The 20,298-nt window shown below is 44.1% G+C and overlaps 7 protein-coding genes and 1 non-coding gene across 14 annotated transcripts in view; 3 read left to right on the plus strand and 5 right to left on the minus strand.

Moving 5' to 3' along the window:
* Positions 1-250: 250 nt before the first annotated feature.
* Positions 251-2,790, minus strand: Caf1-105 (Chromatin assembly factor 1, p105 subunit). The gene is made up of 2 exons (NM_136745.5): positions 2,106-2,790; positions 251-2,046 (listed from the first exon to the last, which is right to left on the minus strand). Exons 1-2 carry the CDS (start codon positions 2,693-2,695, stop codon positions 393-395), a joined length of 2,244 nt encoding a protein of 747 aa, NP_610589.2. The 5' UTR covers positions 2,696-2,790; the 3' UTR covers positions 251-392.
* Positions 2,791-2,865: 75 nt separating this feature from the next.
* On the plus strand, positions 2,866-3,893 carry CG11777 (uncharacterized protein). The gene is made up of 3 exons (NM_165776.4): positions 2,866-2,886; positions 2,951-3,187; positions 3,451-3,893. The coding sequence occupies exons 1-3, from the start codon at positions 2,884-2,886 to the stop codon at positions 3,694-3,696; spliced, it is 486 nt and encodes a 161-aa protein (NP_724939.1). The 5' UTR covers positions 2,866-2,883; the 3' UTR covers positions 3,697-3,893.
* whd (withered) lies at positions 3,723-12,817 on the minus strand. Of its 4 annotated transcripts, none has more exons than NM_078961.4 (9): positions 12,610-12,817; positions 7,519-7,700; positions 6,725-7,462; positions 6,266-6,465; positions 5,868-6,206; positions 5,464-5,523; positions 4,618-4,999; positions 4,196-4,555; positions 3,723-4,135 (listed from the first exon to the last, which is right to left on the minus strand). In NM_078961.4, exons 2-9 carry the CDS (start codon positions 7,657-7,659, stop codon positions 4,013-4,015), a joined length of 2,343 nt encoding a protein of 780 aa, NP_523685.2. In that variant the 5' UTR covers positions 7,660-7,700; positions 12,610-12,817; the 3' UTR covers positions 3,723-4,012. The 4 variants fall into 4 exon arrangements, with proteins under 4 accessions (NP_523685.2, NP_001163111.1, NP_724940.1 ...); NM_001169640.2 differs by lacking the exon at positions 5,464-5,523 and adding an exon at positions 5,690-5,755; NM_165777.3 differs by lacking the exon at positions 12,610-12,817 and adding an exon at positions 9,505-9,731.
* asRNA:CR45134 (antisense RNA:CR45134) lies at positions 12,293-13,045 on the plus strand. Of its 2 annotated transcripts, none has more exons than NR_124502.1 (2): positions 12,293-12,555; positions 12,636-13,045. The 2 variants fall into 2 exon arrangements; NR_124503.1 differs by having other exon boundaries at positions 12,662-13,045.
* Positions 13,046-13,260: 215 nt separating this feature from the next.
* Positions 13,261-14,361, minus strand: trsn (translin). Its single transcript, NM_136747.4, has 5 exons — positions 14,214-14,361; positions 14,073-14,160; positions 13,910-14,006; positions 13,732-13,847; positions 13,261-13,675 (listed from the first exon to the last, which is right to left on the minus strand). The coding sequence occupies exons 1-5, from the start codon at positions 14,286-14,288 to the stop codon at positions 13,344-13,346; spliced, it is 708 nt and encodes a 235-aa protein (NP_610591.1). The 5' UTR covers positions 14,289-14,361; the 3' UTR covers positions 13,261-13,343.
* Positions 14,362-14,412: 51 nt separating this feature from the next.
* Positions 14,413-16,136, plus strand: Pef (Peflin). The gene is made up of 5 exons (NM_136748.4): positions 14,413-14,513; positions 14,573-14,792; positions 15,340-15,419; positions 15,477-15,540; positions 15,613-16,136. Exons 1-5 carry the CDS (start codon positions 14,505-14,507, stop codon positions 15,837-15,839), a joined length of 600 nt encoding a protein of 199 aa, NP_610592.1. The 5' UTR covers positions 14,413-14,504; the 3' UTR covers positions 15,840-16,136.
* A 7-nt stretch (positions 16,137-16,143) lies between these two features.
* Positions 16,144-19,502, minus strand: pre-lola-G (the record flags this gene model as incomplete). Of its 2 annotated transcripts, NM_001273941.3 has the most annotated exon segments (2): positions 16,144-19,074; positions 19,467-19,502. In NM_001273941.3, a coding segment is annotated over 1 exon segment (1,311 nt), but the record flags the coding sequence as incomplete, so codon positions are not given.
* lola (longitudinals lacking) overlaps positions 16,144-20,298 on the minus strand; it is a 61,398-nt gene continuing 57,243 nt past the window's right edge. The window contains exon 6 of one of the 2 annotated variants that reach the window (NM_080027.6): positions 16,144-18,502. In NM_080027.6, coding sequence (NP_524766.2) covers positions 17,190-18,502 — 1,313 coding nt within the window. In that variant the 3' untranslated portion in view covers positions 16,144-17,189. The remainder of the gene's footprint in view (positions 18,503-20,298) is intronic. The other variant, NM_176132.4, reaches the window with a different exon arrangement.

Below are 20,298 nucleotides of genomic sequence, written 5' to 3' on the forward strand. Positions count from 1 at the left end.
TGCAAATTCATGGAAACTTAACTTGGGACCAGGTAGAACAACCCTCTTGAAGCATTTTTAATTTGAGGATTTCGTGGTACAGTTGACCAGTACAGTCACATAACTTATCAGATGACTTTTGTCACAGGTAGAAGAATCGTGTATGTTGATATAGGAACTACTGAAACTGTACAAACTGCAAATTACTACTGCATTTTGACTGCAATTTTCGTTTTAAAGATCCCGAAGCCAAAGCAATACAATTACCTCTAAACCTTGTGTTGCGTTTTATTGTGGAATATATTAGGAAGAATTTTGGCTATTTTTTACAATTTTGTATGGGGTATCCCCAAAGATCCCAAAAATCTTAATCTTATGAACATAAATCTGTTAAGTCTAATCTATTGCATTGTCTACTCTAAAAGTTTCTTTTTTGATTTGGGCGTGGATATGGTTCGCAAGGACACGCGACGTGGCGTCTTGTTATTCGGCGTGGATGGCCCCGATTCAGTCGGATTTTTTGGCGTTTCCTCTTGCGTATCCTCGTAGACCAGACGAATGTCCTCAGTTCGCTCGCAGGTGGCCTCGCTGGCCTCTATTACCGCTGGTTTCGTTTCGGTCTTTACAGTCTCCGGCAAGGGTTTTCGAGAATCCTTCTTTGTCGCTGGCAGGGGTGTGATGCTCTCGTCGAGGGGCCAGGCATCCATGGCCTCCTCCATTGGGACCACAGGCGAGTTCACCGGCATTTCGATGAGTACGCGTGGAGTTCTCCTCACTGCAATGGGAGTAGCTTGCTTGGCGGGTTGGCTTTTCGGCGTTAGATTAAATTGGCTGGAGCTGCCAGGAGTTCGTGGCTGGCGACGCACTTGAATTGGTGTTGCGGGTCGGGACTTCTTCTCAGGCGATTCGAACTTATCATCAGAACTGATGATCTCCTTCTCGAACACCGGAATCACTGCAAGTGCCGGCTGTGATGTCTCTGCTGGAGGCACTGCCTCTGTGCTCACCTTGCGCTTGACAGGTGATGCCACTGTTTTCTGCACTTGAGTCGTTTTTGTGTGAGTAACTTCCATTTCGTCTTTGGGCTTGCTCGATTCGCTATTCCCCTTATCCTCGGGCTTACGCGGAGCTCTGCGTATAGCAATCGGCATGGGTGCAGTCGAATTTTTACGGGGCGAACGCCTGATGGCGATGGGAGTGGGTTTCTCCTCTTCGCTAGCTTTTGTTTTGGGACTGTTCGTTTTATTCGAACTGACACTGTGCGTTGATGAATCGTTTTCAGCATCCAACTCGGGTTCCCCTACCTCTGTGATACCTGCTTCGGACGCCCTTCTAATTGTATTTGGTTTCGATTTTTCCTGCAGTGGTTTCCGTGGTTCATCCAACGATACCTTGCGCAGCTTTTGCCTCTTCTTTTTCAACACCGTTGCATTCTCTGAAGATTTTAGAACAACGCTCAGCACTGTTTCCATATCTTCATAGCAGTCGCCCAGCTCGGTTGGCTCGAAGGTAATCAGTGAGCAGTAGCCATCGGTGCTGGACACGATCAGGACGGTGCCGTCGCTCGACCAGGCCAAATCCGTAAGCCTGCTATAGTGAATGTTGGACACAATGGCAAACGGCACCGGCTGCTGGGTGTCGTAGAAAAACACAGCGTTCTTTGTGGCCACAGCATAGATCATGCGGTACGGCAGCGAAATAATCGGAGGATTCTTCTCCGCATTGTACGGTCGCAGACGGTACAGTACCGGAGAGCAGCGAACAGCCACCGCATATTCCTTGGGAAAGGGCAGCACAAAGGCGGGTTTGGACAAATCATGGCGACTAAACCCATAGCTGGTGTTTATGGGTTTCACAACACCATCGTAGTCGGTAATTCCTGACGGCGTTAACAGCAGCTTACCATCGGGTGTGAAGCATAAGCGGCGAAAGAAGGTCTGCAAGGTTCCATCTTGGTACAATCGCATGCTCTTGCCGTGCATCTCGTGGTCCTCTTTTACTGGGAGTACACATTTGCTGACTCGGTGCAGAACTCGCTTGGTATTGGCATCAAATATCCGCATTTGTCTAAAAGAAATTTAACTCCATTCGATTAAAGTTCGAACATTTTGGACTGTACTGCTTACCTATCGGTGCTCATGGTGGCGATGTATTGATTGCAGGGATCCCATGCCACGCCCTGTACATAGCCCTTGTGGTCATCTAGAATAGCCAGTGATTTGCCACTGTGCACATCCCAGAGCATCGCTGTGTTATCCACGGATCCGCTGACCAGAAACTGTGAGTTCGGCGCCCAGCTGAGATCGTAGATATCCTCGCGATGGCCGCGCAGTACCTTGAGAGTCAACCAGACCTCCTTGTCCTGTTCACTGCAGCCATCGGCGTCCACAATGTTGACAACTTCGTGGTCGGCCTTCTGTTTCCATATAAAGACAACACTCTCGTCATCGCCGGATGCCAGCAGTTCTCCGTTCGGTGACCAGCGGACAGCGTTGACGGCACGCTGATGCCGGGACAGGTCGGCGGCCAGCTCCACATCCACGCCCTCGGCGTCATCACTTCGGTTAACATACCAAATGAGGACATGGGCATCCGAACCACCAGAGGCTAGGCGGCATATCGTCGGAGAACGCAGCCCCAGGCCATTTTGCTGTATATCCACACTCAGGACAGGATCGCGGTTGTGCCACGAAATCTCGGGTATCTTGCACTTCATCCTGTTTACTTAATGTGCCGCTGTTGATTAGTTGAAGTGCGAAGAGAAAAATCACTTTATGCGGCAGAATTCGCGCCTAAAAGTGTGACCTTCGGTCACGGGAATACCAAATAGTGCTGTTTTCGATTTCTGTTATCGTTAATGGACCGATTGCATATCGAAACGAGGGCTGCACAATCACTTTTAAAATGGTAAACAAAAGTTGGAATATCTGATTTCTTACAGTTTTAACCGATTTTGTTGTGTTGTTTGCAGTCTGTAACGCTGCACACCGACGTGGGTGACCTCAAAATAGAGCTCTTCTGCGATGCCTGCCCCAAGGCCTGCGAAAATTTCCTCGCCCTGTGTGCGAGCGACTATTACAGCGGCTGCGTCTTCATCCGAAACATCAAGGGATTTATTGTCCAAACTGGAGATCCTACGAACACCGGAAAGAATGGACAGTCCATTTGGGGCCAGAAGTTCGACGACGAATTCAAGGAGACCATTAAGGTGAGCCGGCTACCTAGGTTTTACCAGAAAAACCCTCATTCAGTTGCGCCATGACAGCTGGCTTTAATACCCAGCATTCCGGCTTTAAAGGGTATATTGTATCTAATCTTAGAATGTAACCAGCACATGAATCTCAAAATGTATGTTGACATCCATATCATTTTACATTTTAATATGTCATGTGGTTGGGTTCGTTTTTCAGTCTAAAAGATTCCCAAGATACAAGAAGAAATCCTTTAATTCTTGACCACTTAATTCTTCAGCACACTGATCGAGGAATGGTTTCCATGGCCAACAACGGACCGAACGCCAATGCCAGCCAGTTCTTCATTACCTATGCCGCCCAGCCAAATCTTGACTTGAAGTACACGCTCTTTGGCCGTGTGATCGATGGATTCGATGCCCTGGATGAACTGGAGAAACTGCCCGTCAATCCCAAGAACTATCGTCCCCATGTGGACAAGAAGATCAATGGAGTAACTATACATGCCAATCCTTTGGCGACGTGATAGAGATAGAGACAAAGGCCAATCGTACGCTTAAAATGAAATATATTTATAGCACTTAAGGTTACGCGATTTCTTCGATTACAGACTAATTGATTGAGAAACATCAAATATTGTGCAAAAGTATCTAAAGACTAAATCTTAAAACCAGCCAAGTCACAATTGTTTATAAAAAATTGCATTGTTTATGTATAACTCTCACGACGACTTTTGCACTTCATTTCGAACTAGACGGATGTATCAGATGTGTTTAAAACGACCAACTAGGGGGGTAAAAACAAATGCTAACAAGAATCTCGACTACATGGACTAAACGGGATTATGTGGATTTGCCGTTTGTGAGTGATTTGGCGGGCTTCGGATGGTCCTTCATGTGCTGCTCGAACATGCTGCGAATGTCTGACAGAGCCTGCGATATGTTCTGAGCGAAGCGGTGCACATCCTGTAAAGAAAACAATTCGATTAGCTGTGCTCCATGCCATGAATCAGGGCTCCTCATTACCGTTTGCTGGCACGTAGTCTTCGCTGAGATATGGAAGAATATCAGGTTCTCTCCGGCAATAATGTACGACACACCGTAACCATCATCGGCCACGGGCCCAAAGCCGCCTCCAGCGCTGATGCAGTTCGGATGCTTCTTCAGGTCCATCTTGGGCGTCTGGCCGTGCGGAGTCTGACTAGTAGAGAGGCGCCAGGGTTCGCTGAGCACCTCGTTGAGGAAGGGTGAATCCACCTCCAGGTACTTGGAGACCACATACAGGCAGAACAGATGCCTGTCGATGCCACGACCGCACATGGCATCCTGGTAGCCCAACTGGTGACGATCGCAGGCAGCCTGCATCATCTTCACACGCTCATCGTTCTGTACAGCATGGATATATGGATTAGCCTTTGATCTAATTACATAAAATTGTAAAATCTTACGGTTGTATTTGGGTTCTGCATGGCCTTGACCCAGGCGGATGACTCAATGGTGCACGGACGCACTGTCTCAGTTCTTCCTTCGCGGAACAGACGGGTCATTGAAGCCTCATATGTCAACGAGAAGCGACCGGCATCTCGGTAGTAGGCCAACTGCAGGGCCATTTGTATGTAGGCATCTGGTGAGATGCGGCACTTCTTCATAAAGCCCTTGCCGTAATCCTGGTGCACCAGGATGCGCAGATTGACCTCGTTGATAAGCTTCGTCACATCGATGGTGGCCTCTTCGATCTGCGCCAGGCATGGTTTAAGATCCCAAGTGAGCCTAGTGGGCGTGGGTGGCTGGAACGCCGGGGTGCCCTTTGTATTACCCGTTTCGTCATATCTACAGGGTTACCAAGGGAATAGGTTAGCATTGTGGGGAGACGGTTTGTGGGCAAATTTATGGCAAGCAACGTAAATCAAAGTATTGTTAATTTTGTGTAATTGTTGTTAGTCACGAAAACAAAATAAACTAAATGTTTACTTTTGGGTTGATTACAATTTGTAAATACAGTAAATAAAGACAGTAAGGAAAGTAAGGAAAAACAACTGAAATGGCCAACATAAGCTTATATAAAATATGCTGCGTACTGATCAAACTATTCCTCATGTAATAAATTAATAATCCCTTAAAACGTGTCTGGCATTCGCATACTAGATTTTGTATGTTTCAAGTTCGTTATGCTAGTATTTACTGTATGGCGAGATCATTAAAGCTTTTAGCGCCTAGTGATCTCTCGTACTCAACCCAAAAATGACTTGAATAACTTTGCTTTGTGCTTGTGTGCATTGTAGTTAAGTGTTTACCCATAAATATCATCACCAAATATATACTCCCACAGGTGTCCCAAAACCGGTGCATCGGCCCTATAAAAAAAGTGTAGATGGTGTAAATAAATTGTTAGGCCACAACCGGAGTTAATAAAAATAATAATAATTTTTGATTGGGACAATGGGTGATAGGTGATGATAACTAAACGCAGCCAACCGAAACCGAAAAATTGCAGGCGGTATAGGAATCGAAAATCATTACCCGTCCGATACAAGATCATCGACGATCAGGTTCTCCCACATGTGTGACGCGATGGCAGCGTCGGACCTTTTGGATTGTAATTTTACAAATCGGTTCAGATAGTTAAGTATGGCAAATCGTAGAAATTTTATGGATGCTGAGAGGAAGATATTGGCTGCAGCGATTGGAATCCACTTACCAGGTGTGTTCGGCATTGAAGCCAACGCGACCATTGGTGCCCACACAGACAGTGAAACACTTGTCAAACCAGCGGTTGTAGCCATTGCCGTGCAGCAGCTTCTTGCCAAAGTTGTCCAGCAATTCCGGTCGCGCCAAATCGAACTCGAAGGGCTCATCATCCAGGGAGAGCACAAAAGCGGCCGACTCGATGGTGCGCAGAGAGGTTTGATTGACTCCCCACGAGAAGAATGTGTTGCGAGCTTCCGCCCACTTGGAGCGATTCCAGGCGGTCAGGGCAGCCAAGTGCTCCTCACCTTCCACGGGAGTTGCTTTGCCCTTCAGGATTTCCTCAATTTGCCTGCAAAATAATACCAATTAATCACTGTCCCTTAAAGTTTTTGGCCACAAGTCGCTTACACTTGCAATTCGCATGGGCGCAGGATGCGACCCTTGTAGTAGATGAGCATCTTGTAGTAGCAGCCCTTGTGGAGAACCACAATGTGATTGGAGTCCCTGTAGTGGATGATACGATCGGTTTCCAGGCCTGGCACGCGTGCTGTGTTGAAGGTACGTTCATACTGCCAGGAGCACAGAGGAATCATGCCCTGAACCATGATCTAAAAATAATTAAACAGATTTAAAGTAAGACATACGTTCTTTTTCAACAATTATCAAGTATATGTCCTAATTACATATACAAATATGTACATATGTATGTACACATTCCAACAAAGCAAACGGATATGACTAATGAGGGCTTTATGACGTAGTTAATTGTGCAGTAAAGTATTTTAAATATTTAGCGAGATCAAGTGTCGGCGTTAACACACATAAAACTGTATCTACACAAATATTTTTAAAAATGCTATTACTTACAGGCTGCAGTTCCTGGTGCTCGATAAGTCGACGGAAGTTGAGAAGCAGGGAAATCACATTGGCCGCACGCGCCGCCTGTTTGTCGGTGAGGTTCATGAAGATCGCATCCGTGCCGTAGAAGTTGCTGTTCACGCAGAGGGGACTGCGACCACGAAGGTAGACGTACTCCTCCCACCAATCCGACACGTAGTTGGTGGACCACCAGCTCTTGAGGATGAGGTACCACTGCAGCTTCTTGCCGATGGTCTGTTCGAATTCTTTGGCCAGGCGCTCCATGCGCGTGTAGTTCTCATCATCAAGCAGCGGTCGAACACTGCGCAAGTACCTGGTCATCGTGTCTTTAACGGAGGGCAGTGGCAGCCTGGGCAGAGAACCCTGGAAGCTGTACAGACCCGGTTTGTTCCAACTAGATAGAACCCGCACCACTGCCACCCACAACATGGTGGGCAGAGAGACACGACTACCGGGAGCTCTGGACTCGTACATCCAGCCCTTGTACATGAGCAGCAGCTTGAGAGTGTATCTCATGGTGAAACAGATCGATAGCCAGACCACCAGAGCGGCCAAAAAGCAGGCGGTAACCTGCCAGTTTATCGTGTTGGAAGGCAGGTGCACCAGTATACGGTTGGTCAGATTGAATGGAGCCTGGTAGCCCGCAAAGTGTAGACCCAGCGCTATTGCTGAGATCAACCAGAGGCTCTGGATGTGAGCCGGATAGACGCCATTGCGTACGCCGTTCTGAAAAGAAGTTACATATAAGTTGCAATCCATTTGAAACTGCGATTTGAACTTACCCTTGCGCGAGCCAATCGCTTTTTCCAGGAACGAACTCCTGAGTTCCACACCAAATTGAGCACCTCGTGGTCATAGTTGATGTCGAAGCCCTCATGGGTGATGGCAAACGAGAATGCCACGGCGGCATGGGCTTCGGCCATACCTGTAGGTTGCTAATGATATCCCACGTACAAGAAAAGTGCTGCGAGAGACAGATAATAGGTATATGTACATAAGCAACGGATAGAAAGTTTAAGCTAAAGTCAAGGGAAATCTAGCGCAATTCAAATAGAAGTCAGATGCAGCAGACGCGCTAATCGAAAAACTCATCTTTCGCCAAGGTGAACGCCCATCAAAACCACAATTTTGACTACCGATAACTTGTTTCTCTGTGGTCTAGATGGGTCGTAGTAAACATTATCTGATAAGGTGGAATGGAAATCGCCAGACATACAAACACGCCGTGTGATTCATAAACAAAAAAACATCTTGGCCATTTTGTCACTCGCTGTTGAGTTTAAATGCGTTTTAGATTGTAGATACTTCACATTTGTGTATCTCTGTTTTCATAAGTGTTTTGTTTGGAGCCGTACGAGTCCAAAGTTCAATTATTGCACGCTACAGATTCGTTATACAAACATATATAAATTAATTAATATACAGCTTTCGATGTCATAACACTTTACATGCAATTGATGATTGACGTCACTGAGCGCAGCTTTATTCAGCTGGGGCTTGGGTTATCATCGCCCGAGACTAACGATAGAGTCTGTCTGTGATTGTGGCTCTGGGCAGCAGTCCATCGAATGGATGGCATTCAATTCTAGAACGGCCTCGACTGGCAAGGATGGAACAAAGACAAAGTACACCTCTCCTCACTCGAAAGATAATTGCTTCGATAAATAATTTGTAAGCTTCGCCAGGCAGCTGCAGTTCTACACCTTCACCGGGTTTGGATTCGCAAATAAATTGCACAACTATTTGATTGCTGATTGTGTTTCGTTCGAGTGGCTATTCAACGTTTGGAACTCGACGTGCAGTGCATATATGCACATATATGTATGTTTATTTATATATATCTATTTATAAAATGAATAAAAGTTCCTCATGAACTCCCAGCATGCCCGAAAATACACTTCGTTTTGATAGACTCTAGCCTAAGAAAAACCTTGTATCGATATAGAAACCTTGGTGAAGGTCAGTGCATCCAATCGGATATCTATTGTCCAAACATATCAATAAACCAGAAAGACCACCAGCTCCAACTCGAAATAGCCACAACAAGATACGATACGAATTCATTTTCATATGACCCACTTTGTGGCGACGACTATGCGGCGTATGCTTAATAATTTTGAGCACCGACCACTACCGGCATTTATTTGTTTGCGTATCGGCGAGAGAAGCAACAATAACCACTACAAAAGCCACCTCAACATGGCAAAATTAAAAAGCACACAGAAATAATGTATGCGCGATTTGTTGTCTTTTTATAAGATCTTGTTTTTTTTTTCTTTTCGCTGGGCACGAGGGGCCAAAGTCCACGAGATATTTTTTTTTTCACAGTCTGCGCGGTCGTGCGATCTTTTCCTATACGCGGTCCACATCTACAGCGTTAATTATATTGCACAAAATTTAAATTGTTACTATTTTCTAGATCGAGTGGGCTCGACCTTGTGCTCCTACATACATACATACATATGTATTTACTTGCGAGGGAGGCGGGTCCAATGCCGGGTTTTATGTAACCACTGATAGTTCCCCCCCGCTGATAAGGTTTTTTAAATAGATTATCCCAACTATCAAAAACATGTGCCCGAATTTGGGTCACATAAGTGGGAGCGAGATAAATACGAGGGGAAAGATCGCAAAAAGCGGTCCACGTAAGCCGCAAAAATGCAACCATTGCGGATTATAAACCCGTTGCTTTCGATTGCGCATTGTTTACGCTTTTCCGACCTTCAGCTTGTTGTGGTAGGAGATGAATAAAAGACACGAAAACAAACCTTCTAGTCGAATTAAAGCAATTCGGTGTAAACTGTTTCCGGGTTGTGTTAATTGCACCGCAATGTGTGAGCGTGGTATTTATAAACGTTGTAGGGAGAGGGAATAGGTAGATGACAATTGCGAAATCCTAGGCCAGATGCACACACGAGAAATTCCCACTGGGGATGCTTCGGATCCCCCTTCTTATAAAGCGACTTGATCGGTTGGACGCCGAGCGTTGACTGAATCGACTGTGAGCACAACGGGTTCGCTAGGGTCTTAAAAGCACTCGGAGCGGAGCGCCGAGACGGAGATACTACGAGTATAGCCCACAGTCGATTGTGCTTTTGGTATGGTACATTGTATGGTAGAGTTTGGTATTGTATGATATAGTATGGTATAGTATGGTATTGGTATGGATGCGTCACCAGTCGAGAGGCTCGTCGAAAAGTGGAGTGTGTGGTGGGGGGTGTGTGCCCGTGTGGAGTGTATTGACCGGCGATATTCCGGGAATTCGCTCTCTTCAGATCGATTGGGCCTTATCTTGTGGCGAAATGGATATGTGATTGGGTCCAATAAACACCTACAAGTGTGTATATAAGATGGGTGTACTCATCGTTTGAGGGGTATGCGCAGTTAGCCTCGATAATGCGTTTTTTAAAATTCAACTTTTTCGACGTGGCTAGACAAATTTCTAAGAATCTAGGTCGCCTATCAGTCGGCTTATCAAGATTCGAAAGATATATATTACAATTATGTAAAGTCGTTTATATTTCTTGTCAAAACTAAGGTGGAGAGCCTATGAACACATATACTATAATATACTTAGCATTCTAGTTTGCCTCGCTCAATACATAATGACAATAAACAGGGGTAACAATTCACTTAGATTTCACTTAGTATTTTAAATCTACATACACAGCTGTAAGTTGATAAGATTCCTTTCAAGTCTAAAGGGCATGATAAAATAAGATTGTATTTGGTGCTTATCCCATATATCTTTCGCTGTGCTATAAAAAAAAAAACAAAACATAAATAACTCATATTCGAGATTGCAGACGGCGCGATTTGGTAATATCAGAGTTCATATCATAAAGATTAGGCTTTAAAATTCGGCAAGTGGACTCTGACCTCTGCGCAGATGGCACTTTATCGGCATGCGGTTTAGGTAAGCAACTTGAGATCTGAAGATGGGCTCTCCACACCTGTTCTTATCGCTGTTACATCACTATGGTTAGCCAGCTTACTTGATAAACCAGCTGAAAAACAAGTCTTAAATATATGTATGTACATATGTACGATCTGATTCTATAACCGAAAACGGGCCAATGAGGTGGCGGGGATAAGCAACAATTGAGGGAGGCGATAAAACCTATCGCTCACTATTTATTGTTGAAAGTCCAATAATCGCAGTGGCGGGGGGCCTGTGAGAACTCCAGTGGTACGCAATTTCGGTGGTCTGATAAGGATTGCTCGAGCACGCGGTTCCGATAAGAGGTGATTGCTGTCAGAATAACCTAGTGCAATCGGTGACGCGTTGGAAGTGTCTACCTGGCATAAATGTCGTCTGCTTATCGCACGACCGGGATCTTCGTAACCCCCCCCCCCCCCCCATCGAAAGTGTGCCCAGATTGGAGAATTTCGATTTAAAATAACCACTGCGATGAAAACGAAATGGTGCTGCTGGTGCTGGTATTTGTATCTTGGGTTTGGACTTTGAACCGTAGCAAACTTGAAATGTGCGGCGACTGCGAACGACAGAGGCAGCCAGCCACGCATGTCTAACGAGAGCGGTACGATCGAGGTATTGGTGGCTCTGGAGGGTCGGGTTCCGAGGGGCAGCACAAAGGCGCTGGGAACCAGTTGCGCTGGGACCCCTTGCAAATCATTCACAGCTGCCGCGGCCAGCGCAACGAAAATTGATAAAGCGAGCGGGGTATCTTTGAGATACTCGACTACAAGATATCCACTATTACATGGATTCACATGAGTTATTGAACTAAAAGTGCTGTGAACATTTCTGAAGTACTGCGACACTTAAAAACGTAACACACTATTGGTTGAGTGTGGTCGTTAAAAGCGGTCATAACAAGGTATACCTAATATTTTTATTTGACAACCATATTCAATGCAGGTTAATAGTTCTATAAACGTGTAATTACCATGCGAAATAAACAAGCAAACTTACTAAAATGATTTTGTCTCAAGACATACCCACTACTAATTGAATACTTACAGTAGACGATACTCAAAAAAATATGACTTTGAGGAATACAACTAATATTAGGGCGTATTTTAAAATTTTTCAATTTTTTTTAAATCTTTTTCGATACTAAAATATATTCTATATATTATTTTTTGTTTTTTGATGTATTGAAAATACACATACCCTGCAAGTCTTTAATTGCCGGGTATGCAAGCAAAACACTCAATGAAGGAGGTCCATAGCTAATGGTTTCGCTACTTTCCATAACAGTTAGCACTCGGATTCTGGGTTTATTATATTGACTTTTTGTTGTTGGTTTGCGGCTGGGCTTTTCCTTGGCATTTTCCCTTCGAAATGAGAATGCAAGAAAGTTGGAATGGGGGTAGGAAGAAAGAGAGACGCAGAGAGCAACACCTGCCCGTCAGTGTGTGGGTGTCTGTTGTGGTTTTGCTTTTCAGATGTTTACGTCGAAAGCTCTCTCAGTATTTCTCGCTCTCCTCCCACTCAGTGCGTTGTAAGAAGAGGGGAAAGAGCAACAAGGAGAGAGCGTGCCCCGTTAAGCCTCTCAGGAAACTTGTTTCGGACTTTGAACCGCTTCGATTAAAGCGTGTTTTGAAAAACACCAAACAACAACTATGTCTGCGGAACGAAATAAAAAAATTAAAACAAACAAACAACAACAAGGCAACTGCAGACTCAACTAAAGTTTTGTAATAAAAACAGTGCTATTTGTTTAGTGACCATTTCGGGCAACAAGTTTTTACCAGATTTGTGACCCAATTATTGCCAAACAGGTTGGAGTCTCTCAGTTTTTAGCTTTTTTTTCGGGCCGGGGACGGAAAAGGGGGCGTGGTCAAGAGAGCGGGTGAGTTTCTGGGCCAACGGACTTTTCACACGGCCAACTGCCCGCCAGACTTACTTTCTTGAAATGGTAACCAATTGCAGTCTCCACTTTCAAATCAAAATGCTAGAAAGGGCGAAACAATAAAGAGCGCACAAAGCGGGAAAAAACAATAAGAACAACACGGGAAGGACGACGGACGACGAAGCAGCAAACAAGAAAATGCAAAGACGCGCGCGCAATGTTAACGTTGTAAGCGTTGCGGTGGCAAAAGAGAGACTGAAACTGCGCCTGAGAAGCAGAAGCAAAGGCGAAACGGAAGCAGCGGCCAAAGAAGAGCAGCAACAAATCCACCATATGATCGGGGCAACAACAACAACTGCGGCCCAGTGGTGGTGGCTAAACAAGTTTCAAAAGGGTTAAGCCATCAAACTTCTGCACTTGTCTCTATGTATACTTAGTTATGATTTAATCAAAACGCGCACAGCCATTTTAATTACCTTTAAGTTGCACAAACTTATGTTTTTTTGTTATGGTTCAAAGCACTATTTCGCTTCTGTGTAAACTGATCATTAAAATAAGATGGTGCCTATTAAGATGTAAAGAAATGTGTTCTGAAAAAAAACAAAAACACATTTCAGATTTTTAACACAGGATTACATACATATATCCTGCTACATTTGATTCCTACGAGCATTCCTGATTTAAATAGTAAAATAAAATGATACTCTGTTTAATGAATGTAATATATTTGCTTGTTTAAATGAAACTTTTTCATTTTAATAAACGCCTTATCCTACGTACGAAGTAAACTATTCGGTTGCAGGAACAGCCGGCTCCTCCTGCTGGTCCTTTTCCTTGCTGGACAGACCGCGTATGCTGACATCGTAGACGACCTCCTCGATCTTCTTGACATCATACTTTAAGGCATCGAAGCGCTTTCGCAAGCCATCGTTCTTCAGGTTCAGCAGACGGAAGCCCGTGTTCAGGTCACCAATAAAATGGGAGATATTCAGGGGACGCTCGTAGTCGCCCATGGTGACGGAATTGGTAGCGAATCGGGAGAGCTCCGACGCCAACTGCAGTATGCCCAGTAGATAGTCCTCCACATCCAGATGGAAGCCCTCAGACTGGCTGATCTTCACTGTGGAGTAATTAACTATTATTTCGTATCCAGAGAGCCTTCCAAATCTAGCTTACATCCCAGCATTTCGGCCACTGTTTCGCGGGTGACCAAGAAGCCCGCCTCCAGGTAAATAACCAAGGCAATGATGAAGATCAAACGCTGCGTAATGAAGGTCCAGTGATCGGAGTATCTGGAGAAGGCGGAGCATTCGACACCCACAATAGACACCACGGATTTCACCATCTGACTCACCTGTAGTACTGCCCAGCTGGCACCAGTTCGGCCAATTTCTGGTACTTTTGGGCACACAGCTCAACCTGTTTGCGGGCTAAGCCGCAGGCGGCACTAACTATTGTTCAAGTATAATGTCATATTAGAACAAAACATACAAGCTACCAAATTGTACAGAACTTACTCTGGCTCAAATCGCTATGAATAATCTGCAGTTTAATCTGCGCTTCCTTTGACAAATGCTCGATTTCGCGCACCACAATGCGGATGTTCTAAAAACAATGGTTTAAGATGGTGGTTTTTAGGATATTAACCGTCAACTCACCTCCCTGACTTCCTGTTCATTGTCTATGTACTTTTGGTAGTTGGAGAAGATGTCCAAGTTCACGAAGTTCGACATTTTTGCTTAATGTTTTGCTGCTTTTGTTAGTTGTTTATACCGGCGATAGGGATGGGAGTATAGCCAAGCAATAAGTCTAGCAATGCTATCGATATGTCACATTGTTATCGCTTGCCCAAACCAGTGTTGGTGAACGCCCTTCTTGTCATCTGTAGTTTCATTAAAATTGTTTTGTCCCTCAAGTTCCAATTAGAATCGAACTAGGCTCGTGACAAAATGTCTTATGTGAGTGTGTTTATGCTTAAGAAAGTGGATTAAATGTACTTACTACCGTTTATCCACAGGGACAAGGCTATAACCCGTATGCCCAGCCCGGTGGTGGCTATGCCCCGCCGCCAGGAGCATTTCCGCCGCAGAATGCCCAGGTGTCTCCGCAGGCACAGCAATGGTTCTCCATGGTGGACCGCGACCGATCTGGAAAGATAAACGCTTCCGAGTTGCAGGCGGCCCTGGTGAATGGGCGTGGCGATCACTTCTCGGATAATGCCTGCAAGCTGATGATAAGTAAGCTTAAGCCCTGCCCAAAAAAGATCCCAAAGTTTCCTCTACAGGAACTGTGACGTCAGTAGGTGAACACTAACAAACGTGTATACACTGTATACTATACAGTAGACCCTCTAAAAGACGATCATAAGCTAAACTAGTTTGGTAGGCAATATAGTAACACAAGAACACAAGAACAGGTTGTCGATTTGAATCTTCTATGCGTAGCCTAGCACACCCGCTGTATGCCAAGAACCAATGAAGGGCACATGGGCACATATATTTAGATCATCCTGTGAGCTGATGATAGCTAAGTAAGCTTCAGTTATGAAATACTTTAAAATTCCTTCGATTCCCCTTCCGGAAACTGTGACGTCAGTACTCCCCTAACAGACAGTCAGTATCAATTTAGTTATACTTTCGGCTATAAATGTTTCACTGTATTTATTGCCCCAATTTAGGGTACATGCATATTTGTTTAGATCACCTGGAGCGCCAGACACTTTTCCGTTTGTTTACCCTGCGATTTATGTTGTATTTTTATCGCCTTTTTTAATTTACTCAACAGGCATGTTCGACAACGACGCCAGTGGTACCATCGATATCTATGAGTTCGAGAAGCTCTACAACTACATCAACCAATGGCTGGTAAGGTATTTCTTATATCGAAACTAAGTAGTCTGACTCATTGTATCACTGTTGCAGCAAGTCTTCAAGACCTACGATCAGGACTCCTCTGGACATATCGAGGAACAGGAGCTGACCCAAGGTAAGCTAACACAACAACTGAATCTCCAATTCCTTTATGGCCTTTTACACTAATTACCAAACTTGTTGGCAGCCTTCACCCAGATGGGCTTTCGATTCTCGCCCGAATTCATAAACTTCCTGGTGAAGAAGAGCGACCCCCAGGGCCACAAAGAGGTGTCCGTGGATCAGTTCATAGTGCTCTGCGTGCAGGTGCAGCGTTTCACGGAGGCCTTCAGGCAGCGCGACACCCAGCAGAATGGAACCATCACCATTGGGTTCGAGGACTTCCTCACCGTGGCCATTGGCTGCTCGTATTGAAAGAATGATTCAATGCAACCGCTCCATGGGAATGCATCTCCACAGTCTTGCACACACACACACACACACTACAGCCAACAGTGGATGATCATAAATTTCGCGACTGGTGCATTTTTCTTAAATTTTCAACGGTGTTAGCTTTTTAATATGTAAATGAATCACTCCACAGTCATATTGCAATCTCCTGGTATCAGAATCAAATTTCAAAAGTATTTGTTAACGCAGTTCGACTCAATAATCATAGTACAAAGTCTCTTGCGCCTAATAATAAACTATACACACGTATTTTTAAAAATTAAAAGATATCTGCGTTTTATTTAAAATGTAAACATTGTATATGAAAAGTTCATTATAAAATCATGTCTTATTTTAGCAGTCACACTGCCCACAGTTCGTAATCGTGTCTTCGTCGATCGGTGAAGACCACGTGATATGCAGTTAGGAATTATAATCTTATTAAGTATACAATCATAAAATATCGGGCGATTCAATGTGACGGCACACAAGCTTAATGGTAAGATACAAACATTAATATCAGTTAAAACATTTAGGCATAATAAGTGTTTGGTTTTTGGTTTGGGAATCGTACAATGTTCCAATTTTTTTGTTTTTTTTTTGGTCATGGGTTAATAATTTTTAAGATACAATAAACTCAGTCTTAAAGTCCATAAATATATGAAACGAATGTCTTCAGGGCGAGGAATAGTTGGTTTTCAATTGGTTAATTAATGGTTTGTTCAGTTGTCAGTTCAATGCAATTCTCTTAACTAATTCAGTCATAATGTATATCATTGTAAATGGCATCGATTGAGCTTATCGAGTAGTTACCAAAAGTTTTGGTCTTAGTAGCTTAATCAAGCCAAGTCAAGAGATCGTTGGATGGCAGAGGGTTTCTGGGCAAGATGCTGGGAACTTTTTGGAAATACGCACACGGCGAGGCGAACCCTTTCTAAATACTTTTTTTCTGGACAACATCGTGATATCTTAAATAGTAGAGACCTTAGAAAATATTTGAGTGTTGTTTGATAATATTTTGCACACTTAATCGTAAGTATAAAATTGACATTTGGTGAATGATCATTTTATACAATTTAAGAGATATTAACTGATGCTTTAACGCATAAATGCATCGTTAGAAAAAAGGCTTTAAGACTAATTTGATTATATGCTTGATTAGATTGGCTTGCATTTGCTTACATTACATAAATTACTACAAGTAAACATTAAATATTTGGGATGACACATGAATGACAAGAAATAAATTTCCACAAATCCAATGGACAAAACAAGACACCAGACGTAAAATATATTGTATATCAAATGGAAGCATCACTCGGTCCCCGTACAAATTTATTTGGTTTCAAGCTCTCCCTTCCCATTGAAGTCGATGATCAGCTTGCCCTGCGAGTCATCGGACATGGAGCCGCTCATCCCGTTTTCGCGATTCATCGAGTACTTCGATCTCCTCTTGCTGGGCAGCTGGGGCAGATCGGTGTGGTGCTTCCTCACATGGACACCGAGATTGCCGCGCTGTTTCGACTTGTAGGGGCAGTAGGGACACTGATGCGATGGCTCCTTGCCGCCACACTCGACATTCTCGTGGCGCCGGAGTGTGGACTTCCAGCGATACTTCTTGCCGCAGTGACGGCACTCGTATACGGGTTCGCCATCCAGGCCGATGCCATTGGGACTGGTGGTGCTGCCATTGCTGCTGCTGCCGCCATAATCGCTGAGTGTAAACTCCAGGTTGCGGAAGGCCTGATGGGCATCTAGAATCGAGCTGGCCGATCCTCCATGGGCATTGGCATTGAACATGCCCATGCCGGAGTTGTTGCCGAACTTGCCACCGCTTTGCTCCATCAGGTGTATGTCATCGAAGGCATGATAGCGACCCTCTTCGTCGTCCTCGGTCGAATAGCCCGGTTCGTTCTCACACTCAGAGTGGCGGAGGTCGCGCTCTTGCTGCTTTCGCAAGAGGTTCTCCAGAATTTTAGTGGGTGTTATGTCGCCCCCAGCGATTTCGACATCGTTTTCCTCCTTGATGCGACGATGGGGTGTCTGTTGGCGCAGTATCTCCTGGGCACGCAACTGCTGCTGGAAGTTGTGCAGTCCATTTCGCATCAGGGCCTCGGCAATTACGGCTGCCTGCGGTTTCGGAGTCAGAGCCGCCGCACTATTGGCCACCAGCACCGAAGTGGGTATGGCCGTGGTATGCTCCGTGGACGATGCCGCTGTCTTCAGGGTGTATTTGGGCCTTGGATGAAATGAGGCGGCGGCGCCAGCGGCAGCACCCACCACACGCGTAGCTGTGGCGTTCTGAACTCGCATCACTTCATCAGCATTCAAGTTTTTTGAGGCCGTCTCGGAGGCCGTACCATAAACGGCAATGGCCGAAATGGTCGAGGGATCTAGGATCTCACCGGATGTCGGCGAGACCTGACGGTGCGGCTGCTCCGCCTTGGGCACCTTGGCCGATTTGGTCTTGTAGAACTCGAACAGCATGTCGGAGACCTCGGTGACGGACAAGCGCTTGCGCCGAGATCCGGGCAACTGGATCTTCTGCTCATCCCGCTGCTTGCCATTGAGAATGCTGCGCTGGAAACTGCGCTGAATCTCGGCGGTGGACGCCACATCGGGTGCGGTGTTCTCCTTCCTGCTCAAATCTGCAATTGGAAACATGGTTGCGATTGGTTAATTTAGTTTCTGGGTTTTTTCGTTCAAGTCACTCCGTTCGAAGTTCCTTCGCTTTGGTCTATGTCAATCGTTTGGATTGAGCTGCGTCAAATGAAAAAGCAAGTTTTAACACTGGGACTGCTGGGATTAGGGCAAAAAATGTTGTTAGATGAATGGCATGCAATAAATAGGCAAAATACACTACAAGTAAATAAATAAGTAAAGCAAAACGCATAATTTCGCATTTTTTTAAAATTAAACAAATAAAAGTACACATTGTAAAAAATTTTATTAATTCGGTAAACACATCTTTGGCATAAACAAATAAAATTGAAAAGCTCGGCAAATGAACACATTGATTTTTGTTTGATGATGGATGTTGATGGTGTGGCTGATGTGTGTTGATGGTTTTTTGTGATGGGTGAGTTTTTTTTTTTTTTAACCAAAACCGTTTTACAATAACTCATAACCTGAGCCATCTAGAAAATAGAAAAAAAAATAGATTAGCTATATATGAAATGATTTAAATTAAGCACTGTGTTAATCCGCAAATGTGTAGCACCTATAAATAAATAAAAAAAAGTGCATATTAATTTGTATGTTTAATAATTTGTGGAATGTGCTTCTTCACTGCTTTTTTTTTGTGTAGTTATGTGATAATAAAGCCTGGTAATTAAAAAATATCTGAAAGTGCTAGAAAATGAGGCACATATCTAGACACTTATTATTGTCACCAGGTATATTTAATTTAATATATTTATAATCACAACACACGTTTAAAAGCACATTTCTAGTGCAGGCTGCTGTTTTTGCCTTTGGAAGTTGGCCTGGGCCGATGCAACATAATCATTTAAAATTTTAAAATAATTTTTTTATTTAATATCACAGTGGCTATTGCAAGCTTTTACAGCTTTTTTCGCTGGTAATTTGCATTTCAGCCCACGACCAACGCACCAAAAAGCGTCCACACGGCAACACAATCAACACTGCACTGGTTGGCTGGATCTAGCTTACGGATTTTCAATCCTCAAGTCCTCGATTCCGAAACGCAGCTGCATCTGAAAAATGCTCGTCTGTCTGCATTTGTGTGTGTGTGTGTGAGAGAGAGTATCTGTGTGTGAGCCGTGTGTATCTGTTGCACAGCAAGTGTAGCCTGCCTGCTTTTTGGGATCGGCTTCATTTCGAATCCTTGATTTATTTTCGGGTTTTCTACCTAAACAGCTCAACAGTTGTTGTTGTGGGTTGATTGTTGTCCCTTCTTCTCTTTCTATTTGTGGAAAACTGCAATTCGGAAAACTTTCTCTGAGAGAAACACCACTCTCTGCTTATCTAAGCGCGGAGAGAGTGCATTTCAAAGCATTTCCAGCAGGCGCAGTTGAATACATATAAACACAGCTTCCGGTGGTGTTTTCCATGTTTATTTTCCTATTCCAAATGCATCTGTTCAAATTACATGTCGGATTTTCAAGGTCAACGGAGGCAAAGTTAGATTGGATGGGTTCCAGAATCTAGATTAGTATAGACATCCTCTACAAGAACTGTTATAGATACATTTTTGTATTTTAAAATTGTGGAGTTGTATTTTAGTTTAAATAAAAACCATGCCCTAATGGCTAAGATAATTTTATATTCCTTAGATCCTCACTTCCATTTCTGAAATGTCTAAATAAGTTACTTTGGGATTCAAGAATATAAATCAGATACTTTTTTAGCCATTTTAAATGTATAGTTCGACAAAAATAATATGTTTCGGATTCCTTAAATTTATAACTCTAAGAAAACTCTT

The sequence above is a fragment of the Drosophila melanogaster genome, chromosome 2R, assembly GCF_000001215.4.
Source record: "Drosophila melanogaster chromosome 2R".
Lineage (NCBI taxonomy): Eukaryota > Metazoa > Arthropoda > Insecta > Diptera > Drosophilidae > Drosophila > Drosophila melanogaster.

Coding starts and splice junctions, on each gene's coding strand:
- trsn (NM_136747.4), bottom strand. CDS start 14,288: ATGTCGAACTTCGTGAACTTGGACATCTTCTCCAACTACCAAAAGTAC. Junction 14,161..14,213: donor ATGAACAGGAAGTCAGGGAG/GTGAGTTGACGG, acceptor CATTGTTTTTAG/AACATCCGCATTGTGGTGCG. Junction 13,848..13,909: donor CCAGCTGGGCAGTACTACAG/GTGAGTCAGATG, acceptor CGCCTTCTCCAG/ATACTCCGATCACTGGACCT.
- Pef (NM_136748.4), top strand. Junction 14,793..15,339: donor TGCCTGCAAGCTGATGATAA/GTAAGCTTAAGC, acceptor TTTACTCAACAG/GCATGTTCGACAACGACGCC. Junction 15,420..15,476: donor ACTACATCAACCAATGGCTG/GTAAGGTATTTC, acceptor TCACTGTTGCAG/CAAGTCTTCAAGACCTACGA.
- whd (NM_001169640.2), bottom strand. CDS start 7,659: ATGGCCGAAGCCCATGCCGCCGTGGCATTCTCGTTTGCCATCACCCAT. Junction 5,756..5,867: donor TTCAATGCCGAACACACCTG/GTAAGTGGATTC, acceptor ACAATCCAAAAG/GTCCGACGCTGCCATCGCGT. Junction 4,556..4,617: donor TGCAGAACCCAAATACAACC/GTAAGATTTTAC, acceptor CATGCTGTACAG/AACGATGAGCGTGTGAAGAT.
- Caf1-105 (NM_136745.5), bottom strand. CDS start 2,695: ATGAAGTGCAAGATACCCGAGATTTCGTGGCACAACCGCGATCCTGTC. Junction 2,047..2,105: donor GCCACCATGAGCACCGATAG/GTAAGCAGTACA, acceptor AATTTCTTTTAG/ACAAATGCGGATATTTGATG.
- CG11777 (NM_165776.4), top strand. Junction 3,188..3,450: donor AATTCAAGGAGACCATTAAG/GTGAGCCGGCTA, acceptor TTAATTCTTCAG/CACACTGATCGAGGAATGGT.